General features: G+C 36.4%; 1 protein-coding gene across 1 annotated transcript in view; it reads right to left on the bottom strand.

Moving 5' to 3' along the window:
• The window catches only part of HDAC2 (histone deacetylase 2), a gene marked incomplete at its 5' end in the record, with an annotated part of 27,937 nt that continues 396 nt past the window's right edge, over window positions 1–27,541 (bottom strand). Inside the window, 13 exons of the mRNA XM_006760159.2 lie at window positions 1–377; window positions 1,287–1,344; window positions 4,217–4,372; window positions 5,536–5,666; window positions 6,267–6,375; window positions 6,614–6,754; window positions 9,718–9,826; window positions 9,906–9,998; window positions 12,583–12,724; window positions 15,365–15,503; window positions 16,426–16,500; window positions 17,304–17,421; window positions 18,727–18,839. Coding sequence (XP_006760222.2) covers window positions 347–377; window positions 1,287–1,344; window positions 4,217–4,372; window positions 5,536–5,666; window positions 6,267–6,375; window positions 6,614–6,754; window positions 9,718–9,826; window positions 9,906–9,998; window positions 12,583–12,724; window positions 15,365–15,503; window positions 16,426–16,500; window positions 17,304–17,421; window positions 18,727–18,839 — 1,415 coding nt within the window. The remainder of the gene's footprint in view (window positions 378–1,286; window positions 1,345–4,216; window positions 4,373–5,535; window positions 5,667–6,266; window positions 6,376–6,613; window positions 6,755–9,717; window positions 9,827–9,905; window positions 9,999–12,582; window positions 12,725–15,364; window positions 15,504–16,425; window positions 16,501–17,303; window positions 17,422–18,726; window positions 18,840–27,541) is intronic.

Here is a 27,541-nt window from a genome sequence, read left to right as displayed (position 1 = left end):
TCCAAGTAAAATTTTTTAATAAAGATAATTACAAAAGATGGAAAAATCAGCTCAGAAAGGCCAATTACTTCTTTAATAGATCAGTTTTTGACATAATAACTCACATCAATTTTAAATACTATCACATAAAGCATGGTGGAGAAAAGAAATTTTGCTTCATAATTAGAAACTCACACTAAAACTTGCCAAGAACAAAAACAAACCAAAGAAAAAAGCCATTTTGAAAATAAATACAGTCCATGCCAAAGTAGTATAAAATGAAGCCAGAAGTCTTCAAAAAGAAAACACTTTTCTTGCCAACATGTTCTTATTTTTTAATGTTTTCTGAAATTGGAGACTTTCAAATTCAAGGGTTGCTGAGCTGTTCTGATTTGGCTCTGTTAAAAGAGGCAACACGAAAGATTAAAAAATGACACAGTCTCAGTTTAAATACACTGACCTATCTATTGATCAGGTCCTGTACACTCATGCCAAGCAACATGTAAGCTGATAATATACTCTCAGTGTTTTTGGAGTACTGACTGCCTTCATCTTTCTAGTAGTTTTATAAGTTTTTCCAAGCTATCCTGTAAAGGCTAGCACAAAATTACATGTGGCCAAGCATTCAAATAAGCTTTCTGATAATAAAAATCTCCATTGTTTTTTTTAAAAAAACTGTATGTTTCTTAAATTTACCCATCTCACAATAGTAAAAAGATCACATATGTAGAAGCAAGCACCATAAAAGACCATTAAAAAAAGTGCCCATATAAAAATAGCATAAGGTATCACCTATAATCTATAATAATCTATAATAAAAGCATAATATGCTAATTAGACTGGACGAACTTCTGGACATAGCTGGGGCTGCGAGGGAAGCCCTGGTCTTGGGTGCCTGCCAGCGGGCCCGGAGGGAAGCCCGGGTCCCAGGTGCCAGAGGGAAGCCGGTGCCAGCAGCTGGGGGAAGGAAGGCCTACTCTTACACGAATTTTGTGCATGAGGCCTCTAGTAAATTACATGAAAGAATACAAATTGATTCAGTTTCAATATTAATTAGTACTGGTCCTTGTGACTTTTTTAAGGCAAGCGACATCAATGATAGATGAGTAGCTAAGCAGATGACATAAATGATGGTTAAGATGGCATATTTGTCTTATGAGCCAACATAGATAAAATTTAGAGCATCTCATACAACTTACTGATGTTCTCAGGCTCAGTTCAGTAGTTCTCAAAAGAATACATACCCAAATAAATGGTTTATTGTTTATATAGCATACAAAAATTACTAGTTAAGAAATATAATTTACCCTTTGGTATCTGTTTTTTCACCACTATTATCCTTGGATTTATCTTCTTCCTTAACATCTATAAACAAAAATTAGAAGAGATTAAAACCTATTTTGAAATATAAAACACTTTAAAGTATACCTTACTTAAAATATAAAAAGCTGTCATATATATACACAGGGTCTCCCAAAAAATGTATGGACTTTACAGCTGATAACTAAATTGATGTTTCTTTTCAGATTTAACCCATTGGAATTAATAAATTTTCAAAGTGTGTATACATTTTTTTGGGACACCCTGTATATTACTATTTATTAATTCAGTAACTGAATAAGCTTTGTACTAGGTTCTGTGTTAAATGACAGATTCACAGTATCCATGTAACAGCACAGTCCTTGTCCTTCTGGAAGTTCAGTTTCTGTGGGAGCACAGTGTTACAGCTGGAATATGTGCTGTGAAGAAATTAAGCCACGAGAAAGAGCACAGCACTGTAAGATCAGAAAAGGTAACACGAAGAAGTGACATTTAAGTTTCCTTAAGAATAGCTTTGGGTGAAAAGGAGGACAGAGGGAAAACTAATAGAACTTTGAGAAAAAAAGGAAGTAGTAGGTTGCTGAGAAAAACTGAAAGACCAGTATCACTGGAATATTGTCACAAGGGGCGAGAATTAGATAAGGAGTCCAAAGACAAAGCAGAGGTAAACCCTATTGTTTATAACATTAGTTTTTAATCCTTGTTTTATTTTTTTTAATATTTTATTGATTTTTTACAGAGAGGAAGGGAGAGGGATAGAGTGTTAGAAACATCAATGAGAGAGAAACATCGATCAGCTGCCTCCAGCACACTCCCTAACTGGGGATGTGCCCGCAACCAAGGTACATGCCCTTGACCGGAATCGAACCCGGGACCCTTCAGTCCGCAGGCCGACGCTCTATCCACTGAACCAAACCAGTCAGGCAATCCTCAGTTTTCTATGGTAATATTTCACCTGCAGGGTGAGGGATTTTTAAAAAAATATTTTAAATAATTTTTTACAGAGAGGAAGGGAGAGGGATAAAGTTAGAAACATTGATCATGTGCCTCCTGCACAACTCCACTGGGGATCAAGCCCTCAACCAAGGTACATGCCCTTGACTGGAATTGAACCAGGGACCCAGCAGTCCGCAGCCCGATGCTCTATCCACTGAGTCAAACCGGCTAGGGGAGGGCGTGGGATTTTAACAATTGCAAGGCCCTTTAAGAATCTTATAAAAAAAGTTTTCAAAAATTTTTCAATTAATATCAGCAATATAATAAGTACAGAGGAGGTAAAAACCGTGAGATTAATCTACTATCAGGACATTAAACCAAATCAAAAGGTACTCTCATCTTTAGCTAACAGCAATGAAAGACAAACACCCTAGTGTACCCACTTTCCCATTTGAAAGAAAAAGCAACAAAAAAAAGGTTTGAAAATGAGACTAAACACCAAAAACAAGACAAGAAGACCTACTGACTGAGAAAAAAACAAACAAAAACAGAAAAATCCTACAGCTAAAGTCTAAGTCCTCCTTACTTCAATCATAACTCAAATTTCTGGATGTCAATCAGTACAGAAGAGCAGAATGAACCAATACTATATCACTGCAATACACTGGAAAGTTAAAATTATAAAATGGAAGAGAACAGTAGTCTATAGAGGAGTAAATCCATAAAAGAACAAAACTAGATGTACCAAGATGTGCTATGAATTCCTAACTCTACTGAAAAAGAAAAAAAACACCCAAGAGCTAGCTTAGTAGAAAACTTCAATGTGACAGATATAAGATAAGGACGCTGGACCAGTATCTGAGTCAGTTTTCCACATGCTAAAGTGTCAAAATGAGCAGGCCAGCTAAAATTCATGCCCATCACCATTACTTGAACAGGGGTAGGTATCAGGTATCCATTCAGGAAATTCACCAAGTGCTGAAAATACAGATATTTAAGACAATGCATTCCCCTGGTCATAAGCAGCTCTATCTAGCAGGGGAATTATGTAAAATCGTGTAATGAGGCACTAAATTATGATGTGTTAAATAGAATGACTGAGATATGTACAAGTGCCCTGGGAACTCAGATAAAAGATAACCGATTCTCATAGCAAATTCAATGCCCTAAAGCCTCTATTTTCTCAACAGAGAAGCTGAGAGGGCACAGTAGTATCTCCTCCCCAAGCCAGCTCCTCAATCCCTTCCTATCTTTCCCATTTTTGTTTTCTTCAAACAGTTTCTGAAAAAGTCTATTCTCTGAGCTTTTCCAAAATGGTCTGATTGGTCTAAGGATAATGTAACTTCTTGTGTTTCATTCCCAGCAAATAAACTTTAGGGAGTTAAAAATTATTTTAAATTTCAGCTTTGCTCACAGCCTGTAAAGGGATCGATAATCACTTTGTCTTTCCTCTCACCCAATCTATGTCATAGTGCAATGTTCCCTATGTTAAGCCCATGTCAACCAAGAGAAGGTAATAAGGTTTCATATATTATAAAAGCAAATGTGACTAATAACATTTAGAGAGCTTTAAATAAAACATAGTTAAGAGCTAAGCACCACTTACATGGTAAAAAGGTCACCTACCTAGTACCCCCACCTCCAATATTTGTGCAATTGACTCCAGGATCTCATAAAAACTGCACTGCTGCTTACTTTTAAAAAGTTACAATTTTATTATTATTTTTTAAAATATATTTTTATTGATTTCAGAGAGGAAGGAAGAGGGAGAGAGAGAGAGATAGATCAATGATGAGAATCACTGATTGGCTGCCTCCTGCATGCCCCAATTGGGGATTGAGCCCACAACCTGGGCATGTGCCTGACTGGGAATCCAACTATGACCTCCTGGTTCATAGGTCGACACTCAACCACTGAGCCATGCCGGCCGGGCTAAAAAGCTACAATTTTAAAACACATCTACCAAAACAATAAATCTCACCAGCTTTTTTGTCTTCTGTTTCCTTCTTGTCTTCCTCAATTCTAGCTTTCTTTGCTCCTTTCTTATGATCAGCCACATTTCTACGACCTCCTTCTCCTTCATCCTCTGAATCTGAGAATTCTTCATCACAAGCTATCCGTTTGTCTGATGCTCGAACTGATATAAAAAATTAAAAACAAAGTTCTGATAAAAGCAGTCATAGGTTTTTTCACTGTCACAGCGTACTTTGTACAAATGCACTAACCGGTCACTACATTTAAAAGTATAGGATAAGAAATACTTAATAATTTTAAGGTTAGAACTTAATGCATGGTTGGCTAAATACTAAAAATTTAGCTTTCATCTAGGAAGAAATATGAAAAACATTTCAGAAATCTCAAAAAAAAACTTTGGAAGAAAAAAATTATGTTCTAATAGGAGGTGAGAGGATGATGTCATTATTTAAAAAGTAAACTTTTATTTCAGAGCTGAGAGGGAAAGCAAACAAAATAAAAAAGCCATCAACCAAATACATTGATGTCTACACCAACAGCATACCATTAGGCTATACATTGGGCAATCATTAAGTGGATGAGACTAGAATCAAACAGAAGTGCTTCAGGTCATTCAACTCACTCTACTTTAAATAATTTATTTTCCAATTTATTCCCAAGTATACATAAGTGGATAGCTTGTGGAAACTTCTGGTCATATACAGGGGTGGGCAAAAGTAGGTTTACAGTTGTTCACATGGAAAATACAATAAGAATACTCTGTGTTTTGCATATTCAAGAGTAAACCTACTTTTGCCCATCCCTGTATATTCTACATATATAAAAGCCTAAGAGACCAATACTACTGGAACGACTGGTCAGCCAGTTGCTATGGTGTGCACTGACCACTAGGGGGGCAGATGCTCAATGCAGGAGCTGACCCCTGGTGGTCAGTGCGCTCCCACAGCCAACCTCCTGTGGTCCCTCCCCTCCCCAGTCCAGCAGCTGGTAGGCCCCCAGGCCCTGGCCGGCCCCCATTGGGACTGGGCAAGACGGCCCCAATAGGTCCTTGATTGCCAGCCAGGCCTAGGGAACCTACCTGTGCACAAATTTCGTGCACCGGGCATCTAGTAGTCATATAAATTGAAATCACTGACACTCAAATTAGTCTTTGAGATATATGGAGGTTAAACTATTTAAGATTAAAAATGGAAGAGAGACAAAAATAATAGTGTGCTAATGAAACATGACCCATTGTGTTCTTGGGCAATTAAAACCTTCAGTTTGTAGTGTTATTTTAATAAACCAGGAAAATGTAAAAGAATACACATCAAAGCATTATCTTACTAGAAATTCTCTTGTCTGGGTCTTCTCCATCTTCATCTCCACTGTCTTCATGGACAGCATCTTCTGGAATAGCTTGCATTTGGACACCAGGTGCATGAGGCAACATGCGTAAATTTTCAAATAAACGCTGCCTAAATTACACACACAAAGCTATTTAGACACAATTCATTCTCTTTCAAGTTCCTTTTAAATGTTGATGAAACACATTAAGCAAAAAACTTTATCTTTGATTTAACTTAAACCTCTGAATTAAAATAACAAATTAACTTAGCACTGATACTTTACTTATTATAAACCCATGCAATCTTTAAAATTTACAATGCAGATAAGAAATCCCCGTATTTCATTGGTAAGAAAATATAAGCACAAAGGTAAATCAGCTTGCCAAATGTCACGGATTTAGAGAACACAAACCCAGGCCTAAGTACTACAATGTCTATGAAAATACACTTTTATTTCACTTTTATGTAAAGCAAGAGTATAAACTTTACAGTGCCCCTTGCAAACTAAAAACTAATAGAAAATTAAAATATTTTTGAGCTATGAAGCCCACATATTTGCCATTATGTTTAAAAATTAAAGAAATCAATAATCTTAAGATTTCAAATGCTTTTGAAAAAGACAAAGGGAATATCTTATGTAGAAAGATAAAATGACCTACTGCACTTGGCCTTCTAAAGATTCCTAAAGTTATATCAAATGTTTATCAAAACAATTCACTGATGTCTTACTTTATCTTTTCCATATATTCTGGAGTGTTCTGGTTTGTCATATTTGAAGGACTAATATGCAGTTTGAAGTCTGGTCCAAAATACTCAAAGTAATCATTATATGGCAATTCTATTAAAAACAATGAAATAAAATTACGTATTAAAAGCTTAGTTTTCACACAAATCCATACACAAAATTCCAGATTCAACTTGAGAAATATTTCCAAAGAAAATATTTAAAAGTGAATGCAAAGTGAATTCATTAATTGACTGCTCTTCTATTTACATGGTTTTGGAATCTAATCACCCACCCATCTATTTCTGTATATTGACAGTTCATCCAATAAAAATATAATAAAAATACTTACCATTAGGAATCTCACAATCAAGGGCAACTGCAGTCTCGTATGTCCAACAGCGAGCAACGTTACGAATTGTGTATCCACCTCCCCCAAGCATCAGTAATGGTAAATTGAAAGTTTTTACAACTTCTACACATTTAGCATGACCTAAGACAAAGAGATTTGGGCAACAATAAGTCTGCATTGTTAGAGTTTGAAAAATAAAAATTAAAAAAGATAACAAGATTTAAAAAAACCAAAATGGCATTTCAAAAACAAATATGTAAAAATTTCAAGAAATTTCTCATCTTAAATTTTTAAAATAAAACAATAAAGAAAACAAAACTGTTTTTTATAAAAACACCTTTCACCATATACAAAGCACAGTAAGACATAACTGGCTAGTTTAGCAAGTGTCCCTGATAGAAAAGTCAAATGTACAACTATATTAATATCAAAATATAAACACAACACATTTTTATTAAACAGGAAGATGTTATGTGATATGAAGATGTTTTATACATGTGTAGTTACACAAGGGAAAAGATATAAAGTAATAATGAAACATTATGCACAATGAAAGGCTATCCAACTAAGTTTAACTGTAGGTTATCTTTAGGTAGCAGTATTATAATTTTCTTAACTTATTGAAGATTATAAAATTAATACCTATTACTATTAAAAACAAGTTCAATAATTTTCTATGTGTAGAAACTCGGATACAAAGTAAACATAATATAAAACCAAAATATTTCCTTTGGATAAATGTTATAATTTAAGTCAATAACAAGTTACCAGTAACTTCTTAGAATATCATCACTCAGACACATAAGTCAATATTTTAAAAAAGAAAAAAAATCTTTTATTTATAGAAGCCATGCCTGTTAAAGAATTTGGAAAAAAAATAGAAAAAGTACAAAGAAAAACCTACATAAAACTCCATCATCCAAAAGTAATTAAAAAAATATATTCCCTTTCAATTCCCTCTCACTCAATTTTTTAAAGTTTAGTGATCTTGTTACTGTATATTGTGAATATTCTCATTAAGTATTTTTCAATAGTTGTACTATATGATTCATAACTCATTTTTTATTATTGCTACTAGAAAAACATAGCTTTCTTATATTAGACTAGAGGTCTAGTGCATGAATTCATGCATGGGTGGGGTCCCTCAGCCTGGTTGGTGATTGGGGCCAATCGGGGCATCTTGCCCAGTCCCAATGAGGGCCGCAGGAGGTTGCCTGGCTGGGGGGAGGGGCCATGGGAGGTTGGATTTTATGTATATAGATAGACTGTTTGGGTGTTTTATAAGAAAACAGAAAGTTTACTTACAGACTTCCAAGTAAAGATAGCTGGCTAGACAAAGAAATTTACTTTACTTATATCTCAAAACCTGACAAAAAAGGATTATAAAAAGGATTTTCTAAAAAGGCTAAATTCCACAAAAAGAAAGATTGAGACAAAACAGACATTAACACTGTAAAGGTAGGAAAGAAATGAACAAGAGGTAACTGACTTTAGCAGACCTGAGAAATCTGAATAGAGGATGGCAGCAGAGAAAATTACAATCAAGTTTAAGATTTGGGATTATAAATATATGCTTTATATAACTAAAATGCTATCAGTCAATTAAAATATATAGATTTATTATTGTAAGAGTAAAATGCTACAGTTTATAATTATGAAAGCTATTGCTTTTAAGAATGAAAACATTGAGAACTTTCAAAGAGTTAGGACAAAAAATTGACAGTTAATATATATCTTAAGAGTGCATTAGGTAGATCATTTTTGGGAAATCATATGCATCTTGAGGCAATAGATCGTTATCAACACATATGAAGTTACAATATGAAACTTGCTATTTGGCAATTGTTAACCTACTAAGAAAAGCGGCAATTAATTTCATATAGTTCAACCTAAAAATGTAGAATAGATTAAACCATAATTCTAATGTCGCCTGGTATAGCAACAAGCGTGACATTAAACAAAAGAGCCTTTAATATCTGCACTTATTTAATTCCAATTAGGCCAATAGTTATTCTGGAAAAGGTTCTATTTGAGAATTCTTCACATCTATGAGAGAATTCAAAGCAAAACATCAACTTGTTACCTTAAAATTCACAAGGAAAACAACTCCAAAATTATGTCCAACATCCATGATGAATTACTACTGATCCATACATAATACATTAAATAAAATTTCAGATTTATTTTTATTCCTTAGAAGTCCATTCCATAATGGTCATTTTTGTTTAGTTTGGTCTAGACTTCTATCATATGTTGATTTCAACACCTGGTCAAATAGAAGTGTTGAAATCAACATAATCTCCTTATCTCCCACATGAGTTTTCTCAGGCAGCCACTTGAAAATGTGCTCCACCAAAATGAGAGACAAAATTAAGAGGAAGTAACAATCAGGGGAGCCAATTCAACAGAGAAGCAAAGAACAGCTTACTTTCCACCAGACCAGGTCTAGAGAGGAGACTCATCCAAATAGGGCCCCAGATCAGAAGGCTGTTCTCCAAGAAGGTTAAACTGATAGGAAATGATAGAATACTTGATGAATCTGAATATATGAAGCTACTTAGACACTGGCCGTTTAGTAATATGTAAAGAGAAAATTAAGGAAATGAAAAACTGGAAAAAGCAAGTTATGCAATAAAAAAAATTGATAAGCTGAAATGTACTTTAGTGTTATTGATGATGCTGTAAAACAGTGACTACCATACCAAAGTTTGTTATAAATACCAGAGTTATATGGTAAAAATGAAGCTATTAGAAGGGTGTGTGCATATTAGGGATAAAGTGTGAAAAGGAACTGAATCCCTCCTTTCAAAATAAAAAATACACAAGGCTAAAATAAAAAACTGAAAGTAGGAAAGTTTGCATGTTTTTTAGAGAAAGATAGACACACCAAAAGAATCAACCAAAAACAATGAAAATAGCTGCCCTCGTTGAGATTGCAACAAGCTCTATAAAACTATTCATGTATGACTGTATACATAAACTTGACAAAATGAAAAAGACCTAAATAAGACCTTACTGAAATAAGAGTAATTGTAGTTAGAAAAATCAATTTCAAACAAACACATACATAATTTTCTGGAACTATCACCCTTTAAATTGCTTACCTTTGACTGTCAGATTGAAGCAACCAAGTCTATCACCAGATAGCGAGTCTGCACCACACTGTAGCACCACAGCACTAGGTTGATACATCTCCATCACTTTTGAGATGATCTATGTACAAAATAACAAATGTTAATATTTCTAAAAAGATTTTCAAATTCAGTTTGAGTTTGAAAATAGTAATACTTACAGGCTTAAATATTTGCCCATAAGATTCATCATCTATACCATCTCTCATTGGAAAATTGACAGCATAGTATTTGCCTTTTCCTGCACCAATATCCTAAAATAGAGAGTTAAAGAGATGTTAGAAAATACTTCATAATAAAAAGTTTGACAGATTTTTTTAAATTAAAATATTTTAGGAGATTAAAAGAACAGGTAACAAAAAATTCTGTATTCATCATGTGGTTGAGAAAGGAAATAATACAGAATAGAATAAGGGATATTTTAACATTAATAGACTGCTAACAAAGCTGAAAAGAACCAATTCCAACAAATTTGTAATGATTTTGGGAAATTTAACATAAGCAGTTAAAAGGCAATATTAAGTCACATATTACATTATTCCAAAAAATTTAGCATAAACAGAGTATGTAAGAAATTTTTATGAGTAAAACTACAGAAGATATACTCTGAGCCAAAGGACCCTGTCTACGTAATACAGAATCCTTCTTATGGCTCACAATCTGGCAGACTTTATTGACATTTTAATAGCTTCAGACTAAAGCATCAAAATCTCTACTTTAATTGGGTTTGAAATAAAATTCTTTCTACTTGTTCAATAAGTACCACTCTAGGCACTTAATACCTCCCAAAAGAAGCAAAGGAGAGAAGTTGATGTCTAGATTCCAGCTATACACACACTATACATATATACACAATATACATACTTGTATATGTATATGGACATATACAGGTATATATGGACATATTCCTAGAAGATATGGGATAGGGGACATTTCTACAAAATAGTGCTTTAACAACACCAAAGGATTGGAAATGACTGATTCTTATGTATTTTAAATTATGTCTCAATAAATATGAATCGTAGGGTTAACACCTGTACAAGTTCTTCCCTTATCTCTCATGGAAAGATCCTGCACTAAAAACACAGTTGGAATATACTCTGAAAATAAGTACAAGTTGATTAGTAGTTATCACTCTAGGTAGGCAACTCAGAGCTGCTGCCTCTGTTGGACCAAGCTGTATCCCTTTCATTTCTTTCACCACTGCTCCTTTACCACATCTTTGTTTTGTTCTTCTATTGACACTACTAATCTAATAAATGCAACCAGGGTTTTAACAATGATCTAAGCTCAGAGTAGCCTTTTCTGCTTTACAATGAACTGTCAGGTAGAGAAGGGAATGTTCATTAAAATAACATCCAAAGACACACTGAAGTTTCACAAAAATCCAAATACAACTACACATATAATGTAATGATTGACTTTAGTTTCCTTACAAAATTCCTCATATCCAAAAGGAAAAAATTATGAAGGCTTTTCATATAGTGGGTATAAAATCTTAGCGAGGAAGAGATGTTCAAAGTCACTCTTAAATATTTTTAAAACATGCATTCTCCTACAGCTTCAATCATAAGAATACTGACAAAAAGAAAACAGAGACCTCCATTTGCCATTTCTGAGATTAATTAGGATTACATTACAAAACCACTATCTTTCCTTAAGCTTAACGCTGAGAAGGCTTTAATTTCTACTGGGATGCAATGACTGCAGACAAATGAACTCTAATGGTTTAGAGCAGTGGTTCTCAAAAGTTAATGTGCAGAATAACCCCAAGACCCGAGGAGATGTGCTTCTAACAAGTTCCCAGCGGATGCTAATTTTGCCAGTTTAAAGGATCACACTTTGATAACCATTGGGTCTATAAAATCAGACCAAGTGGGGAAAGGCATAGAAGTAGCTAACTGGCATGTAACTGAAAATATAAATTTGCAATTTTAAAAACCACATAATTTAAAATGAAATATATTGACTTCCCACCTACTTTTAAGTTAAAAAAGGAAAAGGTTTCACCATCACAACTATTACTGAAAGAGCATCAACTTGTAGTCAAATAGTGAAAAGCCACACATTTGAATACTTTAAGGCCACATTAACCTTTTGGTTGGCTAATGATATATCGATTTGAAAAATAACTTTAATAGTTTAGAATTAATGTTGAATGCTACACTAAAAGAAATCTCCCCTATAATCCAGACTGAATGAAAAAGTTGTTTACATTTCTGAATTAAACTTCAACAGGCATGTGTGAACTCTAATGAAGCAAAAAATTTCAAGAAGTTTATAGAAACAGAATTTGATCATTGCTTTTTACATTCATGAAATATAAGAGTGCCAAATGAAAGAAGATAATATATAATAGAAATAGTTAACTTAATGTAATAGGCGGGATAAGCTATGGTATTTCCTCTTCTGACAAATGCCAGAAGCTTAAGAAAAATAGATTAAAATTAGACCTATTAAGTCAAGACCAATCATAAAAGGAGAATAGTACAAGAACCTAAAAAACTTAGTCAATTACTTTATTCTAGCAATCAATACCAAAGTATACTACCAATAAGTAGGTTTTGAATATTCAAATTAAACCTCAAGAAAAGTGCTTCATGCTTTGCTGATGTTCAAAAATAGCTATTCAACCAAAGAAAATAGTTGAGCAAAGGAAAGTCCTGTAAGGGCTCATTAAATTTTTACTTATAGTAAGTTAAACTGAATTCTAGATGTTATAGCATATAAAATGACTCAACTCTGCATATAAGATTCAAATTAGTGTCTCAGGAAAATATTAGTTCAGGTACAGGATTACTAGCCTCTCATATTTATCCAGGCAGAATTCAGTCATACCCTTAAGTCTCCTGTTCCAGGAAAGTATTCCCCGTATTTATGGAATGATACAGTCATTACACGATCTGTTGTATAAAAAGCTTCTTCAACACCATCACCGTGATGGATATCAATATCAATATATAAGACTCTCTGGTGATACCTGCAAAGAAAGCCGTAACTAAGTTATTTAAAGGTTTTAAGATGGGAAGAACCACCATGGATTTAGAAAGCCTATTTTTGAGCTCTTAAATGCCAGAATGCTTAATCCCCTTTCTTACTTTATTTCCTTTAGTCCAATATAAGTGAGAAATTGTACTTGCTGTGAAATCTGTCCTATTCTATGAGCTTAAAAAACATAGTAAATACACATTTCTTTTTATTAACAAGGATAGAATATACAGTAGGTCCTCAGGTTATGTTGGAGATCCGTTCCTATGGTTCAACATAACACAATTTTCGCCGTAAGTCGGAACCCACCTACATAAACACCTTCATCACTCACATGGAGCACATACACAGCAGTAATGAAGTGAAACAGTAAAAAAAATGTAAAGGAAAGATAATTCCTGACCTTTACTTGTGGTAAATAAGTAATAAAAAACATAAAGCACATATGTACATACATCAAAATAACAGATTTTTTTTTTTTTATAAATAAATGGGAGATGGTGACGTAACCACGAAATGATGTATGTTGAGTGCGACGTAACCTGAGGATTGTTTATACCAATGATGGCGAACCTTTTGAGCTCAGCATGTCAGCATTTTGAAAAACCCTAACTTAACTCTGGTGCCGTGTCACATATAGAAATTTTTTGATATTTGCAACCATAGTAAAACAAAAATGTATATTTCTGATATTTATTTTATATATTTAAATGCCATTTAACAAAGAAAAATCAACCAAAAAAATGAGTTCGCGTGTCACCTCTGACACGCGTGTCATAGGTTCGCTATCACTGGTCTATACCATATTTAAGATTGTTACTTTAAAGCATCTCTCTAGTAAATATTCAATCTTATAATAGGGTTTGGGAAGGCCTGGGGCAGGGGCAGGAGGGGGTCAATAGGGAATAAAGAGGGGAACATCTATATATATAAAAGCAAGTGACCATTAAGACCGAATGACCAGAACAACCAGTCGACCAGTCGCTATGGCACGCACTGGCCACCAGGGGGCAGATGCTAAATGCAGGAGCTGCCCCCTGGTGGTCAGTGCACTCCCACAGCCAACCCTCCGTGGCTACTCCCCACAGGCCAACCAACCTCCCTGACCCTCTACCCCCTTCCCCCTGCCAGCCGGCCCACCTCCCGGGGTCCCTCCCCCTGGCTGCCGGTGCCCCAATAGGCCTCGATCACCAGCCAGGCCGAGGGAACCCAACCGTGCACAAATTTGTGCACCAGGCCTCTAGTCTATAATACTTTCAGAAATAAATTTTTTAAAAAATGTATTTTTATTGATTTGAGAGAAGAAGGGAGAGGGAGAGAGAGAGAGAAACATCAATGATGAAAGAGAATCATTGATTGGCTCGCTCCTGCACGCCCCCTACTGGGGATCGAGCCTGCAACCTGGGCATGTGCCCTGTACCAAAAGTGAACCCAGGCCCCTTCAGTCCACAGGCCGATGCTCTATCCACTGAGCCAAACTGGCTATGGTAAGATAAATTTAAAAAAAAAAAAAAAGGTTTGGAAATCTATGGGCCACAGCCTAAATTTGGCCAATGGCCTCTTTCTGTACCACCTTTCAGATAAAAATAGTTTTTAAAATGGTTTTACCACCTGGCCAGCATGCTCGACCTATGAACCAGGAGGTCATGATTTGATTCCTAGTCAGGGTACATGCCCAGGTTTCGGACTCAGGGCACATGCCCAGGTTTCGGACTCGATCCCCACTGGGGGAATGCAGGAGGCAGCCAATCAATTATTCTCTTTCATCACTGATGTTTCTCTCTCTCCCTCTCCCTTCCTTTTTGAATCAATAAAAACATACTAAATAAAAAATAAAAAACAAAGCAAGGATTTCAAGTGGTTTCCTGGGCCCTTGATTAGTCAACTGACACTGCCCAGTTATTTATTTGGCGAGTCAATACCAAATTTTAAGTGACTGAAAAAAATCAGCCTCTATAAAATAGTATGCATGGAATAACTACAGGTAACACATTCAAAGAGAAGAAAACACTAATTTACTACAATTTTAAGTGGAATCTGCTAAGACATATTACAATGAATGGTGGTTAAAAAAAAATCTAATTTTCTAACTCCAAATTCACATATACCTTTCTGGATATCTCTCTCAAGCTGTAGTCAAGGATAACTTTAACACTAACTCCTTTAGCAACTTAAGAATAATAATACCCATTTTTAGATAACAGCCCCATTCTACAATAGCTGTGCAGTTATCTACATTTAATTCAATAGGTAACCAAATTTTCTTTAACACAGATTTCAAATATTTGCCGTCAAAAGTTAAAACTTATAAAATGTTAAAATATAAACTTCCAGGGTCAATATCATTTTTCATTAGTTGAAACTATAACTCAAATCAAAATTGCCAAACAACTTCTAATATTTTTTAAAGGGGTAATAATTGGGAGTTTTAGACACTTATATGCATTTATTCTTAAAAATTGAAGGGTTGGACAAATTTCTATTATTTCTAAAATGGTCCATAATAAATCCATTGAAGATTCACCATTAACCACGTTCATGTGATTATTACTTTTGATGTTGTTTTAAAAAAACGATAGATTTTTAGTTAAAATATTTTTTATAGGAAAAATACCAACACAAATGAACTTACTTTAGTAATTCAAGGATGGCAAGCACAATATCATTAACATAACAGAATCCTGATGCTTCTGATTTCTTAGCATGATGTAATCCTCCGGCCCAATTAACAGCCATATCAGTTTGTTGTCGGTTTAACTTCACAGCTCCAGCTAAGAAACAAGACAGGATAAAAATTTTAAATGTTTAAAATTTAAAATTAGAAAAACTATACAAAAACCCTATAAGAAAGAGTATGCCACGGGTAAGCCAAGAGTATCCTATACAATAAAAGGATAATATGCAAATTGACCCTAACAGCAGAATGACTGGGAATGACTGGTCACTATGACACACACTGACCACCAGGGGGCAGACGCTCAATGCAGGAGCTGCCCCCTGGTGGTCAGTGCGCTCCCACGGGGGTAGCTCTGCTCAGCCACAAACCAGGCTGATGGCTGTCAGCACAGCAGTGGTGGCAGGAGCCTCTCCCACCTCCTCAGTAGCGCTAAGGATATCCAACTGCAGCTTAGGCCTGCTCCCCGCTGGCAAGTGGACATCCCCTGAGGGCTCCCGGGCTGCCAGAGGGATGTCTGACTGCCAGCTTAGGCCCGATCACCCGGGGAGGGGGTCTAAGCCAGCAAGTGGACATCCCCCGAGGTGTCCCAGACTGTGAGAGAGCACAGGCCAGGCTGAGGGACACCCCCACTCCCCCGGCGAGTGCACAAATTTTTGTGCACTGGGCCTCTAGTAAAATCATAAAAGGCAAGAGTCATTGTTCAGTGTTCTATGTTAGCAATTTCTCCTTAGGTAAATAAATTTTTTTCCTACAGCTTTGATCTGATTAAATAAGAGCATATATGGAAAATGGTGGTAACAATGGTAGTTAGAGTAACACAATGATAGCTTGAAGAGAGGAAGGAAAAAGAAGTCTGCAATTGAAAATGAAATGGCAGTAAGAAAATAAAAAATAAAATAAAAAGCTGGAATCATTACGATCATAAAACATGGAAGGTTTTTGATTTAAACAAATAAACTAAAAGACACATACCATGTTTAAATCAACTTTAAGTCTGACTAAATGAGGACACTTACCAACTGAGCCACCAGTTGAGAGCTGACAAAACTCAAAGAGTCCATCAAACACTGGACAATCTTCTCCAACATTAACTGTGAAAGATGGACCTCATTAATTTCAACCCATTCTGTGAATTACTAAAAGCCTTTCTTACAAAAACCATTTCCTACAAATATTTTATTTGATGCAACCATAAAACATATACATATCATAGTAGTGATGTAAAGTTTGTAATTTAAACATATAATTTATCATTTTATCCAATACTAGTGACCCCGTGCACGGATTTGTGTACAGTAAAAGGAAATTAATTAGAAGGTGACTGGTGGGATGGGACTGGGCGAGATGGGCCGGACACACCCTGGAGCCAAACTCCCGCAGTTGGCCTCCTGGACTGAGAGAGGGTGCAGGCTGGGCTGAGGGCCCCCCTCCCCCCACTGAGTGCATGAATTTCATGTACCAGACCTCTAGTAAATAACTAAAATAGTATTTTATATCAGAAAAAATCCTATATAAAAAAAACCCTAATATGCAAATTGACTGAACAGAACTGGTGCTATAACGCGCACTGACCACCAGGGGGCAGACGCTCAACACAGGAGCTAACCCCCTGGTGGTCAGTGCGCTCCCACAGGAGGAGAGCCGCTCAGCCAGAAGCCAGGCTCACGGCTGGTGAATGCAGCGGCGGTGGCGGGAGGCTCTCCTGCCTCTGCTGAAGGAGGGCAGTAAGGAGCAAGGGGTGCCGGACTGTGAGAGGGCACAGGCCGGGCTGAGGGACAAACCCCCCTCCCTTGCACAATTTTTGTGCACTGGGCCTCTAGTATAATTATAAGCTTCTAAAAATACTCAATTTTAACTAATCAATACTAATATAAACTTTTAACAAGAAACGTACATCTCTGCATCTGCTTACTATACTCAGACATGTTATCTGGTCTTATTGAACGTAGAAATTTGATGTATTCATCACTGTGGTATTTTGTCATTTCTTCAGCAGTGGCTTTATGGGGCCTCTGTGAAGTAAAATAAATGTTAGAATTGTGTAATTACAACTGGTTATATCAGAGTTATCAAACACAAAGTACACAATTTCACCTAACAGTCATCTCAAAAGAATTGTATCTTCCAGAACAAATTAAATTCCAAAGCAAATCTAAATTTGTACATGCAGGTTTTAGGAAAAGAATCCATTCCAAAGCTAATTCATGCTGCTTTAAAAGCATTAGACAGGTCTAACACAAACTAAGACTTAATCACTACTTTTATTTTAATGGAAATGGGTCAACCCTTAGAAATCAAATCCATGCTTATAAACACTCCTTTCCTATTTCCATCATAAACCTGCTCTGTATCCACTGATTTTATCAATGAAGTCCGAGAAAGAGACTCATTCTCCATTTTAACTTTTTGTTGACAATCTCTCTTCCTTTTCCTAACCAAAACATCCTTATTCAGAACTATTTCATTTATGACATACTTCTTCCACAAGGCTTTCTGATTGAAAGTCTCATCCAACTTCTTCTTTTCTCTAAATGTCTATATCCAAAGAAAATAACTCACACATATTCCCTAATATTGTTAACTGCTTCCCCAAATAGATAAGAACTGTTGTGTCTTGTATCTGTTTATATACATTCCCATCTTTATCTATAAAAACATTTAAGGCAGTTGTTGTAGCTTATGTTATTTTGTACTCTGCTTGTCCACCAACAGTGTTCATACACCAATAAATATTTGTAGGATTAATTTCCTCTGTAATTACAAAATTATTTTCCTCTGTAATTACAAATTTATTTTGTAACAGTCTCAAATCAACTCACCAGCACAGACAGATCAACAATTATTTAGCAAAAATATGTAGTATGCTGAATGGAGTTGTTGTCCATAAATGCAAAAACCTGGAGTAGAGGAAACTGTTTTTAAAAATGTTGATGGGCCCTATCTGGTTTGGCTTAGTGGACAGAGCATCAGTCAGCAGACGAAAGGGTCCCGGGTTTGATTCTGGTCAAGGACACATGCCCGGGTTGCAGGCTGGATCCCCAGTAGAGGGGCGTGGCGTGCAGGAGGCAGCCTATCAATGATTCTCTCTCATCATTTGATGTTTCTATCTCTCTCTTCCCTTCCTCTCTCTGAATTAAAAAATATATTTTCAAAAAAATGTTGATGGAAGAAAAAAGGTCCCACACTCTAAATAAAACAAAATGAAAAGTTTCCATTTTCTTCTAGACCTTTTCATCTGCTAAATGTCCTCCACCAAGGAGAATAATAGTAGTTAAAAAAAAAATCAGTGCTGAGTATTTACCAAAAGGTATACTCACATATATTTCCATTTTTCTATATAAGCCATAATTTAGCAGCAAGTTATGGGTCATGCGGATTCTATGAGGTTTCATAGGATGGCCTTGTCCATAGTAATAGTTTCCAATATCACCTAAAAACAGAAGAGACAAAATGATCAATACAAACAATAGTACGTTCATCATTAAGAAGGCATTTACCTCCTAAACAAGATTTAGTTAAATTCCTAAATAATATTAGATGTTGCAACTTGCAAACTCTGAAAAAACCAGGATACTAATATGCACACTTTTAATATGCTGACTCCATTAATACAATATTTATAGATTAAAGCAAGCAAATTTTTCTGATTTACAGTTTAATAAAATTTCTCATTTAGTATTAGCCCAAATGAAATGCGCTTTACTCACTTACAAACATAATTTCTGTTCCTTAAAGTGATACCTGCTTTTAGTATCCGTTTTTAAATTCAAATGCTTAAGGTAAATTCTCTGGTATGATTTTAAGCGTTTCCAGCAAATATGTATTATTTCTTGGACGATTTACTGGTATTTCTGAAATTCCTTATAAACTTATACATAGATTTATTTTAAAATAAACAACTAAACCACATATTCATCTACAAAATTTCAATGCAATCAATACTTTCAGGTAAAGCTCTAGTGTTTCTGTAATAAAGTTTTAAGGAAGCTTCATATATACACTATTTTTCTAATGTAACGGGCATTTTTAATTTTTACTTTTGAGAGAGAGAGAGAGAAAGAGAGAGAGAGAGAGGGAGGGGGAGAGAGAGAGAGAGAGAGAGAAAGACACATTGATTTGTTCTTCAGTTATTTGTGCATTCATCGGTTGATTCTTTTATGTGCCCTGACCAGGGACTGAACTCACAATCTTGGTGTACTGGACCAATGCTCGAACCAACTGAGCTACCCTGCCAGAACTGAAATGGGCATTTTTTATAATAGCCTTTATGAAAAATTACTTTTAGTAGTAATTCTAGTTTTAATAAAGCAACTCCAAAATGTTGTTAGGAGAGGCAAGCTGATTTTAATGGCTTCAAGTCATTCATTTCAACATGGGTTTACATAATAACAACTAAGAATAAATAATGTCATTTACTCACCTTCAGGATCAAAAAAATCTTTCAAAATCCCGCCTCAACACACACCTTTTTGTTTGTTTAGTGGAAACTGAGAACTCAAAAAAACTTATTTCTCTCATAACTTTGATAACAGTCCATTGATTTTGTTGCTATCACACCTCTAATTTACTTAACCCTTCGGTTTCTAAATAAGCTCTCTTCTGAAAACAATTCATATATATACCGTCATAAGGAAAGCCACCTTTCTCAATGCAGGTGCTAACAACAAAACTAAGACAATATAGACAACTAGCAAAGCAGAGCAATGGGGATGTGAAATGCCTCTGCATTTATGACAATCCACCTTCCAAGGAAAGCTCTTGTCCTACAAGGTGGCAATATATACAGTACCTTGAAATCAGCCTGAACTCAATGAATCTTAGATATGAAAAGCCCAACAGAGTTACAAGCATCATATTTACAAGTTAATGCAAGGAAGGTATTTCTAAATTACCATTGCCACCAATGATGATCACAAGAGAAGAATAAAGAAACTCTAGTCTCCATATAACTTCCACCTGCCTCTGTGGAAGAGTTACTAATGTGAAATGTTTCTAACACTACTGTATCTTAAGATCAAATACTCTGATTATGGACATACTGAAAATCCAATGAAAAGCCACCAATAATCTAATAATGGTAAAGACCCCAATAATCTGTATAGAAGATATAGGGAGTACTGTTGCAATTTCTCAGCAAGCATTTTTTTAATATAAAATAATGGTGACAGCAGTAATTAGCATTTAATTAATGAAATAATTTATTTTTCAATCCTCACTGAGGACAAGCTTATTGATTTTAGACAGTGGAGAAGGGGGAGAGTGAGAAACATTTGGTTGCCTTCCCCCTAGTGCCCTGCCTGGGGATCAAGCCCACAACCCTTTGGTGCAAGGGATAAGGTTCCAACCAACCAAGCCACACCGGCCAGGGCAGTAATTAGCATTTACCGAGTGCTTACTAGGAGGCAGTAGTGTATACACTTCACACGTACTATGTGTTAATATTCTCAACTCTATGATGTAGTAATTATTATTACCGTTCCTATTTTATAACAATGAAGAGGGTGAGATGCAGACAAATCAGGTAATATTGCCAAGTCACAAAGCTAGCAAGCAGGAGGTGACCAGGCTGATCAGGGGAAGGCATAGCCCCCATCACCTGGCTGCTGTTGCCACTTGCAGCCACCGGGGCTCATGGCTGCCTGAGCCCGGGGCTTTGTCTGGATGGACATATTACCCTTTTATTAGTAAAGATGGCTTTTCATGCAGCTTATTTAAACGGTCAGTAATGTAATTTGGGCATTTTATTTACTTATTGTATTTAATATGTTTTTTAAATTAATCCTTACCCAAGGATATTTTTCCTATTAATTTTTAGACAGAGTGGGGGGGGGGGGGGGGAGAGAAGAGACAGAGAAACATCTATTGGTTGCCTCCCACATGAGTGCACTGACCATGGCCCGGGATCAACAGAGCCTGGAACCAAGGCACGTGCCCTTGACTGGACTAGAACCTAGGATCCTTCAGTCCATGGACCAATGCTTCATCCACTGAGCCAAACCAACTAGGACTAATCTGGGCATTTTAAATGTCATCCTGATTTTCATCAAAATAATCAAAAACACTTTACCAGCTCAGCTGGTGTGGCCCAGTGGTTGGTGACCTATGAACCAGGAGGTCATGGTTCAATCCTCAGTATAGGGGGTGTGTGCAAGAGGCAGCCAAACAATGATTCTCTCTCATCATTAATGTTTCTATCACTCTCTCCCATCCTTTCTGAAATCAATAATATATTAAAACACACACAAACACACACCCCTCTACCAATGAAGTAAATTATCCAGAAAAATTAGCTCAAGGTGGCTTCTTGAATCAACAAACTTTGTTACTGTGCCATAAAGAATTAGTTATCTGAAAAATTTTAGAAATCACTCTCTTCCAGAAGTTATCAGTATGAAAGTGGCTATTAAGGTCTATAGTCTCTTATCCAAGTCATTGGGACTACATGTATTTCAAATTTTTTTCAGGTTTTATAAATGTAATGTTACATCTGCCATTATTTATGTGATGTCCTGGAATCTGGACAGCATTCTATAATCACACTTTAATATTTCTGCAAAAATTTTGTAAATATTCACAATAAATGGAGTAAAGATCATAAATATTAATTCAGGTTAAGCTTTTGATTCCAAATGAGTCCCCCCTCCCATTTTCAGATCATTTTGGATTTCAGGAGTGTAAAAGATACCTTTACCCCTAAAGAAAAGCTGACTAAAAAAATGATGGAAGAAAAAGATTTAAAAAAAAGCTACTGTATTATTTTTGCTTTCCACAAACTACTTAGTCCACTAGCACCTTTTAACACACTGGTCACTACTACTCCTCCTTGAATCACTGAGTCTTGACTTTTACTGAGAGTACCACTTTCTTGGATTCAACCCTACCCATAGCCAGTCACCCACCAACATTCAAATATCAGGGTTTCACCCGTTCGTTCATTCATTCATTCACTTAACAAATCAAGAGCCTACCATGTGCCAGGCATTATTCTGGGTGCTTGGGTAAATCAGTGAACAAGACTGCTGCCCTAAATCGTCTTCTCTCAAGCATGAATCACTTAATTGCTCAATCTAGAAACTTTTAAGTTATTCTTTATTCTGAACCACTACTGCCCAGTTCCTACACCATTACCAATCCATCAACAAGTTTTACTGGTTTTACTCACCCAAACCTTCCTTAATGTAAGTGTCCATGTCTGTCAGCTGCAACCATTATATTTTACTAGAGGCCAGATGCACAAAATTCGTGCAAGGTAGGCCTTTGTACCCCAGCTGCCTCAGAGCCCCGGCTGCCAGGGACCTTGTGGCCCTGGCTGCCTCTTGGCCACCCGCCCCCCTCCCCCACTTCTGCACCCACCTTGGCCGGGTGCTGTCCAAGTCCACCGCCACACATCCCCGGAGCGCCATCCCCCCCATCGATCACCCCGCAGAGGGTGGCCTGGGCCTCCCTCTGTGGGGCAATGGCCGGGCCCCCCAACCAATTGCATTGCACCCACCTTGGCTGGCCTGGCGCCAGTGCGTATCATAGTGAGGTCATCTGAAAGGTTGTTCTGCTGTTTGGTCGTTTTACATATTACACTTTTATTATTATAGATGTAGACCAACATGTATTTAATTCTTGCTTTCAGTCTTACATTCCACCACTCTTTACCATCCTTTCTCCACTTCCAAGAGTTCTCTCTCTTAAAAACCTTCAGTGGCTTCCTGATTCTCTTACAACAAAGTCTTGTGTGGCGTGGCCCTTTACTATCTAGCCCGGCATCCCATGGTTCCCCTATGTCTTCCTCTTGGCCTCTTTTTGGTTAAGTGCACCAGGTTCTTTCTACCAGCCCAGGGCAGTTTGCAATGTCTTATGTAGAAAAAAACTCTTTTATGGCTAGCCCTTTCTCTTTCTTCAGGCCTTACCTTGTCTGATTACCCTATAAAGGTGCCCTCTCTTACCATCTAACATATACTCTTTTATTTCCTTCGTAAGACTCAAATAATCTTTTGTCTACCTGGTACATGGTAGAGACTTTAAGCCCACTTGGTATTTCTGAACCCAAAACTCATTTCATAAACAAGTATAAGCCAACTGCTATTAAAATACAGAAATAAGACTTATTAACTAGTATAAACATCCTTATACCTACTTTTAAATCTGGTCTCATCCATGTTTCAATACTATTATGATTGCTACCTCCCTCCTCCCCAATTCCAGCTGTTTCCTTTAAGGATTTGTTAATAGAAGCATTTAAAGTTTTGTTAAAGGGAAAGAAATAATTACTAAAAAAATTTTTTTCTGGTAGCAAAGGAAATCTTTTTGTAGCAGTGAAAATAGGCCCACTCCTGTGTCAACAAGGGGGGAAAAATCTTTAGGCACCAGCTGTTACCTTCTCCTGCTACAATAAGCTAGTCAATGTGGAAAAGGATAAGGGATGGACTGAGGTGAACAGGGATATCAATCTACTTTCATCGTAAAACAGACAAAATGCCCCTCATCCTACCTGTCTGTAACTTGTGGTAGGAAGAATTAGAATGTTAGTACTGATCTCTATATAAAAACATAAGGAATTAAACATCTATTAATCAATAATTTAAAACTCCTTTACTTTTAAAAAATTTAGATGGTGGAGGTATAGGCATAAGCAAAACAGACTCTGATATCATGAAGCTTTTACTAGTATCCATGAAGGAAGACAAGTTAGGCGGTACTAGTGACAGGGAGAAACACAATATTGGGGTTAAGCCTCTCTCTGGTAAGATGAAATTTGAAGGAAGTGAATAGTAAAGAATACCAGGGGGAAGAGGACCCAAACATAGGAACATCTCAATCTTATTTTAAGTGTTATGTTCTACTATTGTTAAATAATGATGTGTAATTAAGACCACTGGTATGTATGAACTTCTGTAATTCACCCAGCACCTTCTGATTTACTCCCAGAGAAATGATTACCTATTTTATGGATAATAAAGATTTATACTAGAGCTAAGAAACCAAGCTGTTGTATTAAAGGATATCTAGCAAAATACTTTGGCACTACCGTTATAAATAAAAGTCTAAGAAAACCTGTCAATAGTTGGCTGCCAAGTGGAATTCTTATACAGTAACCTGCTACAGTAAGTAAACTAGGAGTATATCAGTAGGCATGATCTTGGTTAACCTTTATATTCTATCTCTGTATAGTATTGAGTGATTTTCTCTGAATCACTTCTCTCCAAACATTTTAATACACCCTATCAGATGAGGAAATAAACAGAGCACAGACCAATTATATAAATTATGTACCCAGTTGACTCTTGAACAACGGGAGGGTAGGTGGGTTAGGAACACGGAATCCCTCGCTTTTGCAGTGGTGAATCCTCCTATAACCTCTGACGCCCCCTAAACTTAGCTATAGTACTCCCTTGGTATCTGCAGGAGACTGGTTACAAGATCCCCTCAACTGCCCCACTGCCCAATGAACACCAAAATCCCAGAAACTCAAGTCCTTATATAAAATGACATAGAGCCTGGCTGGTGTGGCTCAGTGGTTGAGCATCAACCCATGAACCAGGTCACAGTTCAATTCCTGGTCAGGTCACATGCCAGAGTAGCAGGCTCGAGACCCAGTAGGGGGCATGCAAGAGGCAGCAGATCAATGATTCTCCCATCATTGCTGTTTTTATTCCTCTCTGAAATCAATAAAAACCATAAAATAAAATAAGATGACATAGAACAATGCATACAGTCAGTTCTCTGTACCCATGAATTTCCAACCATGGACTGAAAATACCGTTTTTGATCAGTGGTTGGTTGAATCCACAGATATGGAGCACTGACTGTATTTATTGCCCTGTCGGTTAATCAATTTCTATGTCTCTCTCTCACATCAATGTTTCTCTCCCTCGCCCCCCTCCTTTCTACTCTCTCTGAAAATCAATGGAAAAAAATATCCTTGGGTGAGGATGAAAAAAGAAAAAAGTCTGTATATAAGAGGATCTGTACAGTTCAAAGGTCAATAGTAAAACAGGCATTTAATGTAATTGGTATTAAGTTTAAGTCAAAACAAAGAATAGTTAACACTTCTAGATTAAGGATTAAAAACATACTGCAATTGTGGTCTAAACACAGCTTGGTTTGCTAATTACATTTAAGTACAGAAATCACATCATTTTAAAGCCAGAAGGAAACTCAGTGACTGAATCTATATCTTTTTACAGGTTATTGATAATCTTGGAGTATATACAACAAGATGGCCAAGTTTTAGAAATATGTTTTTGGAAACTTTGGAGCTATGAGAAGTAAGAACTTCTCTTAACTTTTCCCAATGGTTAAAGGATAGCTCATTCATCAATGCCTTGAAGTTTACTTGGAACCAGCATTCCAATGATCTAAGGGTATAGTACTTAAGACACACTATAAAGTATACAGAGAAAAACACATGTCTCTAGAAGTCCCCTTCACTTGCGAGACAAACATTCTGTCTGTGTCACCAAGAGTGTGCCTAATGGTCCCAGTGAGCCTAAAGGTAGGAGTCCTGTGGTTATAGAACTTGCTACTGCCCTCTTTTTTAAAAAACCTTTCTTCCATTTTCTGTACCAACAAATTAAAACCAGTTAATTCAGGCTAACAGATTATTCAGGCCCTCTTACTATTGATACTACCCATTCCCAATCAATTCCATGTTGCATACATCTTCTAGTCACAGAATTCTGTGGCACAGAAGCTGCATTACTTGCATCCTCTTTCTTCACAATTACAAAAAAGAAAAAAAGGAAAAAAAACCCACTATTGGTACCTTTATATGAAAGCTTTTGGAATTATGCAAAGCTTAGCATACTATCACATGCTCATAATTAGCATGGTACCAATCCAATTTAATAATCTCTGCAAAATATTGTATTAGCCTTTCTCCCACAAAAAAACCAAAGAATATTCCAAGTGTAAGTGACTACAAATTCCATTGTAAAAATGAACCAAGGGAGAATCATATGACCAAAAACAGATAAACTAACCAGAAATTTCCAAACATTCAATTATACAACTGTTGGCCACCAGGTAAAGCAGTTGAATAGTTCTGCAATAAAGTACTGATTAAGTCAGAACCATGAGATTTAAATTATTCCACTCTTCCATTCCACCTACCAAGCCTCCATCCCACCCTTGGGAGCAGTGCTTGCTCCCATTTCCTCAACAGAGGCTCAACATAAATGGGTCTAGGAACCTACAGCTGTTCATAAAACGGCAAGGTAAGTGTACCTCCTGGTTCTGCAGTTCAAGCCTGGTGACAAGAATCACCGTCAACAGCAACTAACGGCGGCAGAAAGAGCCTTAGCACCAGTTCCCCATACCTTTTAAACCATTCTTAGACCGGGCCTAAGCTCTGACAAGAACAAATCTCTCAATCTTAGAAACAATACCGTTTTAAAAATTAACTTACACACATGGTTATTTACTTTCCAATATGATCAGGGAATGCAAGGCCAGGGTTTTGCCAGTGACCCCAAATATGCATGAATTCTTAAAGAACCAATTTTAAGAAGCTTTAATAGTTGATGTTAAAATGAAAATGTAATCCCATCTCCACTCCTCCACGATGGTGTAATTTCAAACTAACTTGTATTACAGTATTCTCAAAAAATGCTTTTAAAACATGGCTGTACTATTTAGTATTAGTTACATTAAATATCAGATTATTTAGATTTCTGCAAGATTTTAGATTTTTTTCCACAAATGACACAGGTGGTTATTTTATATAAACAGGCATTAAAAGATTCATCCTTGCTCATTGAAAAGATACAGTGTGCCCATCTTCAAATTAAAGTCAGATTTATTCTGACCTAGTCCTCTAAGGTCTTTCCACCAATACACAACGTTGTGACTTATAATACAGCAAATGTAGGAAACAGCTTCCAAAATTTGTGCTGCTTCAGACAAATCAGATAGGACTTTCAGGTTCTTTGTTAAGTTGTAGAACTCCTACTCTGGAGAGGAACTTACTACACACCATTCACCATGGTAGGTCTTTGTGAAATCTGTTAAACAGGTTACTACTCCAGCACTTAGTGTAATTTAGGCTGGCTCAGAAAACAGGGCTCGGAGACTTAACAGTACAGCTCAAACTGCAAATGGGATGAGACCCCGCAATTAAAACCTGACGGCTGTAATGCATGT

The sequence above is a fragment of the Myotis davidii genome, unplaced genomic scaffold (assembly GCF_000327345.1).
Source record: "Myotis davidii unplaced genomic scaffold, ASM32734v1 scaffold196, whole genome shotgun sequence".
Classification (NCBI taxonomy): domain Eukaryota; kingdom Metazoa; phylum Chordata; class Mammalia; order Chiroptera; family Vespertilionidae; genus Myotis; species Myotis davidii.
This window is presented reverse-complemented; position numbering and strand designations above follow the sequence as displayed.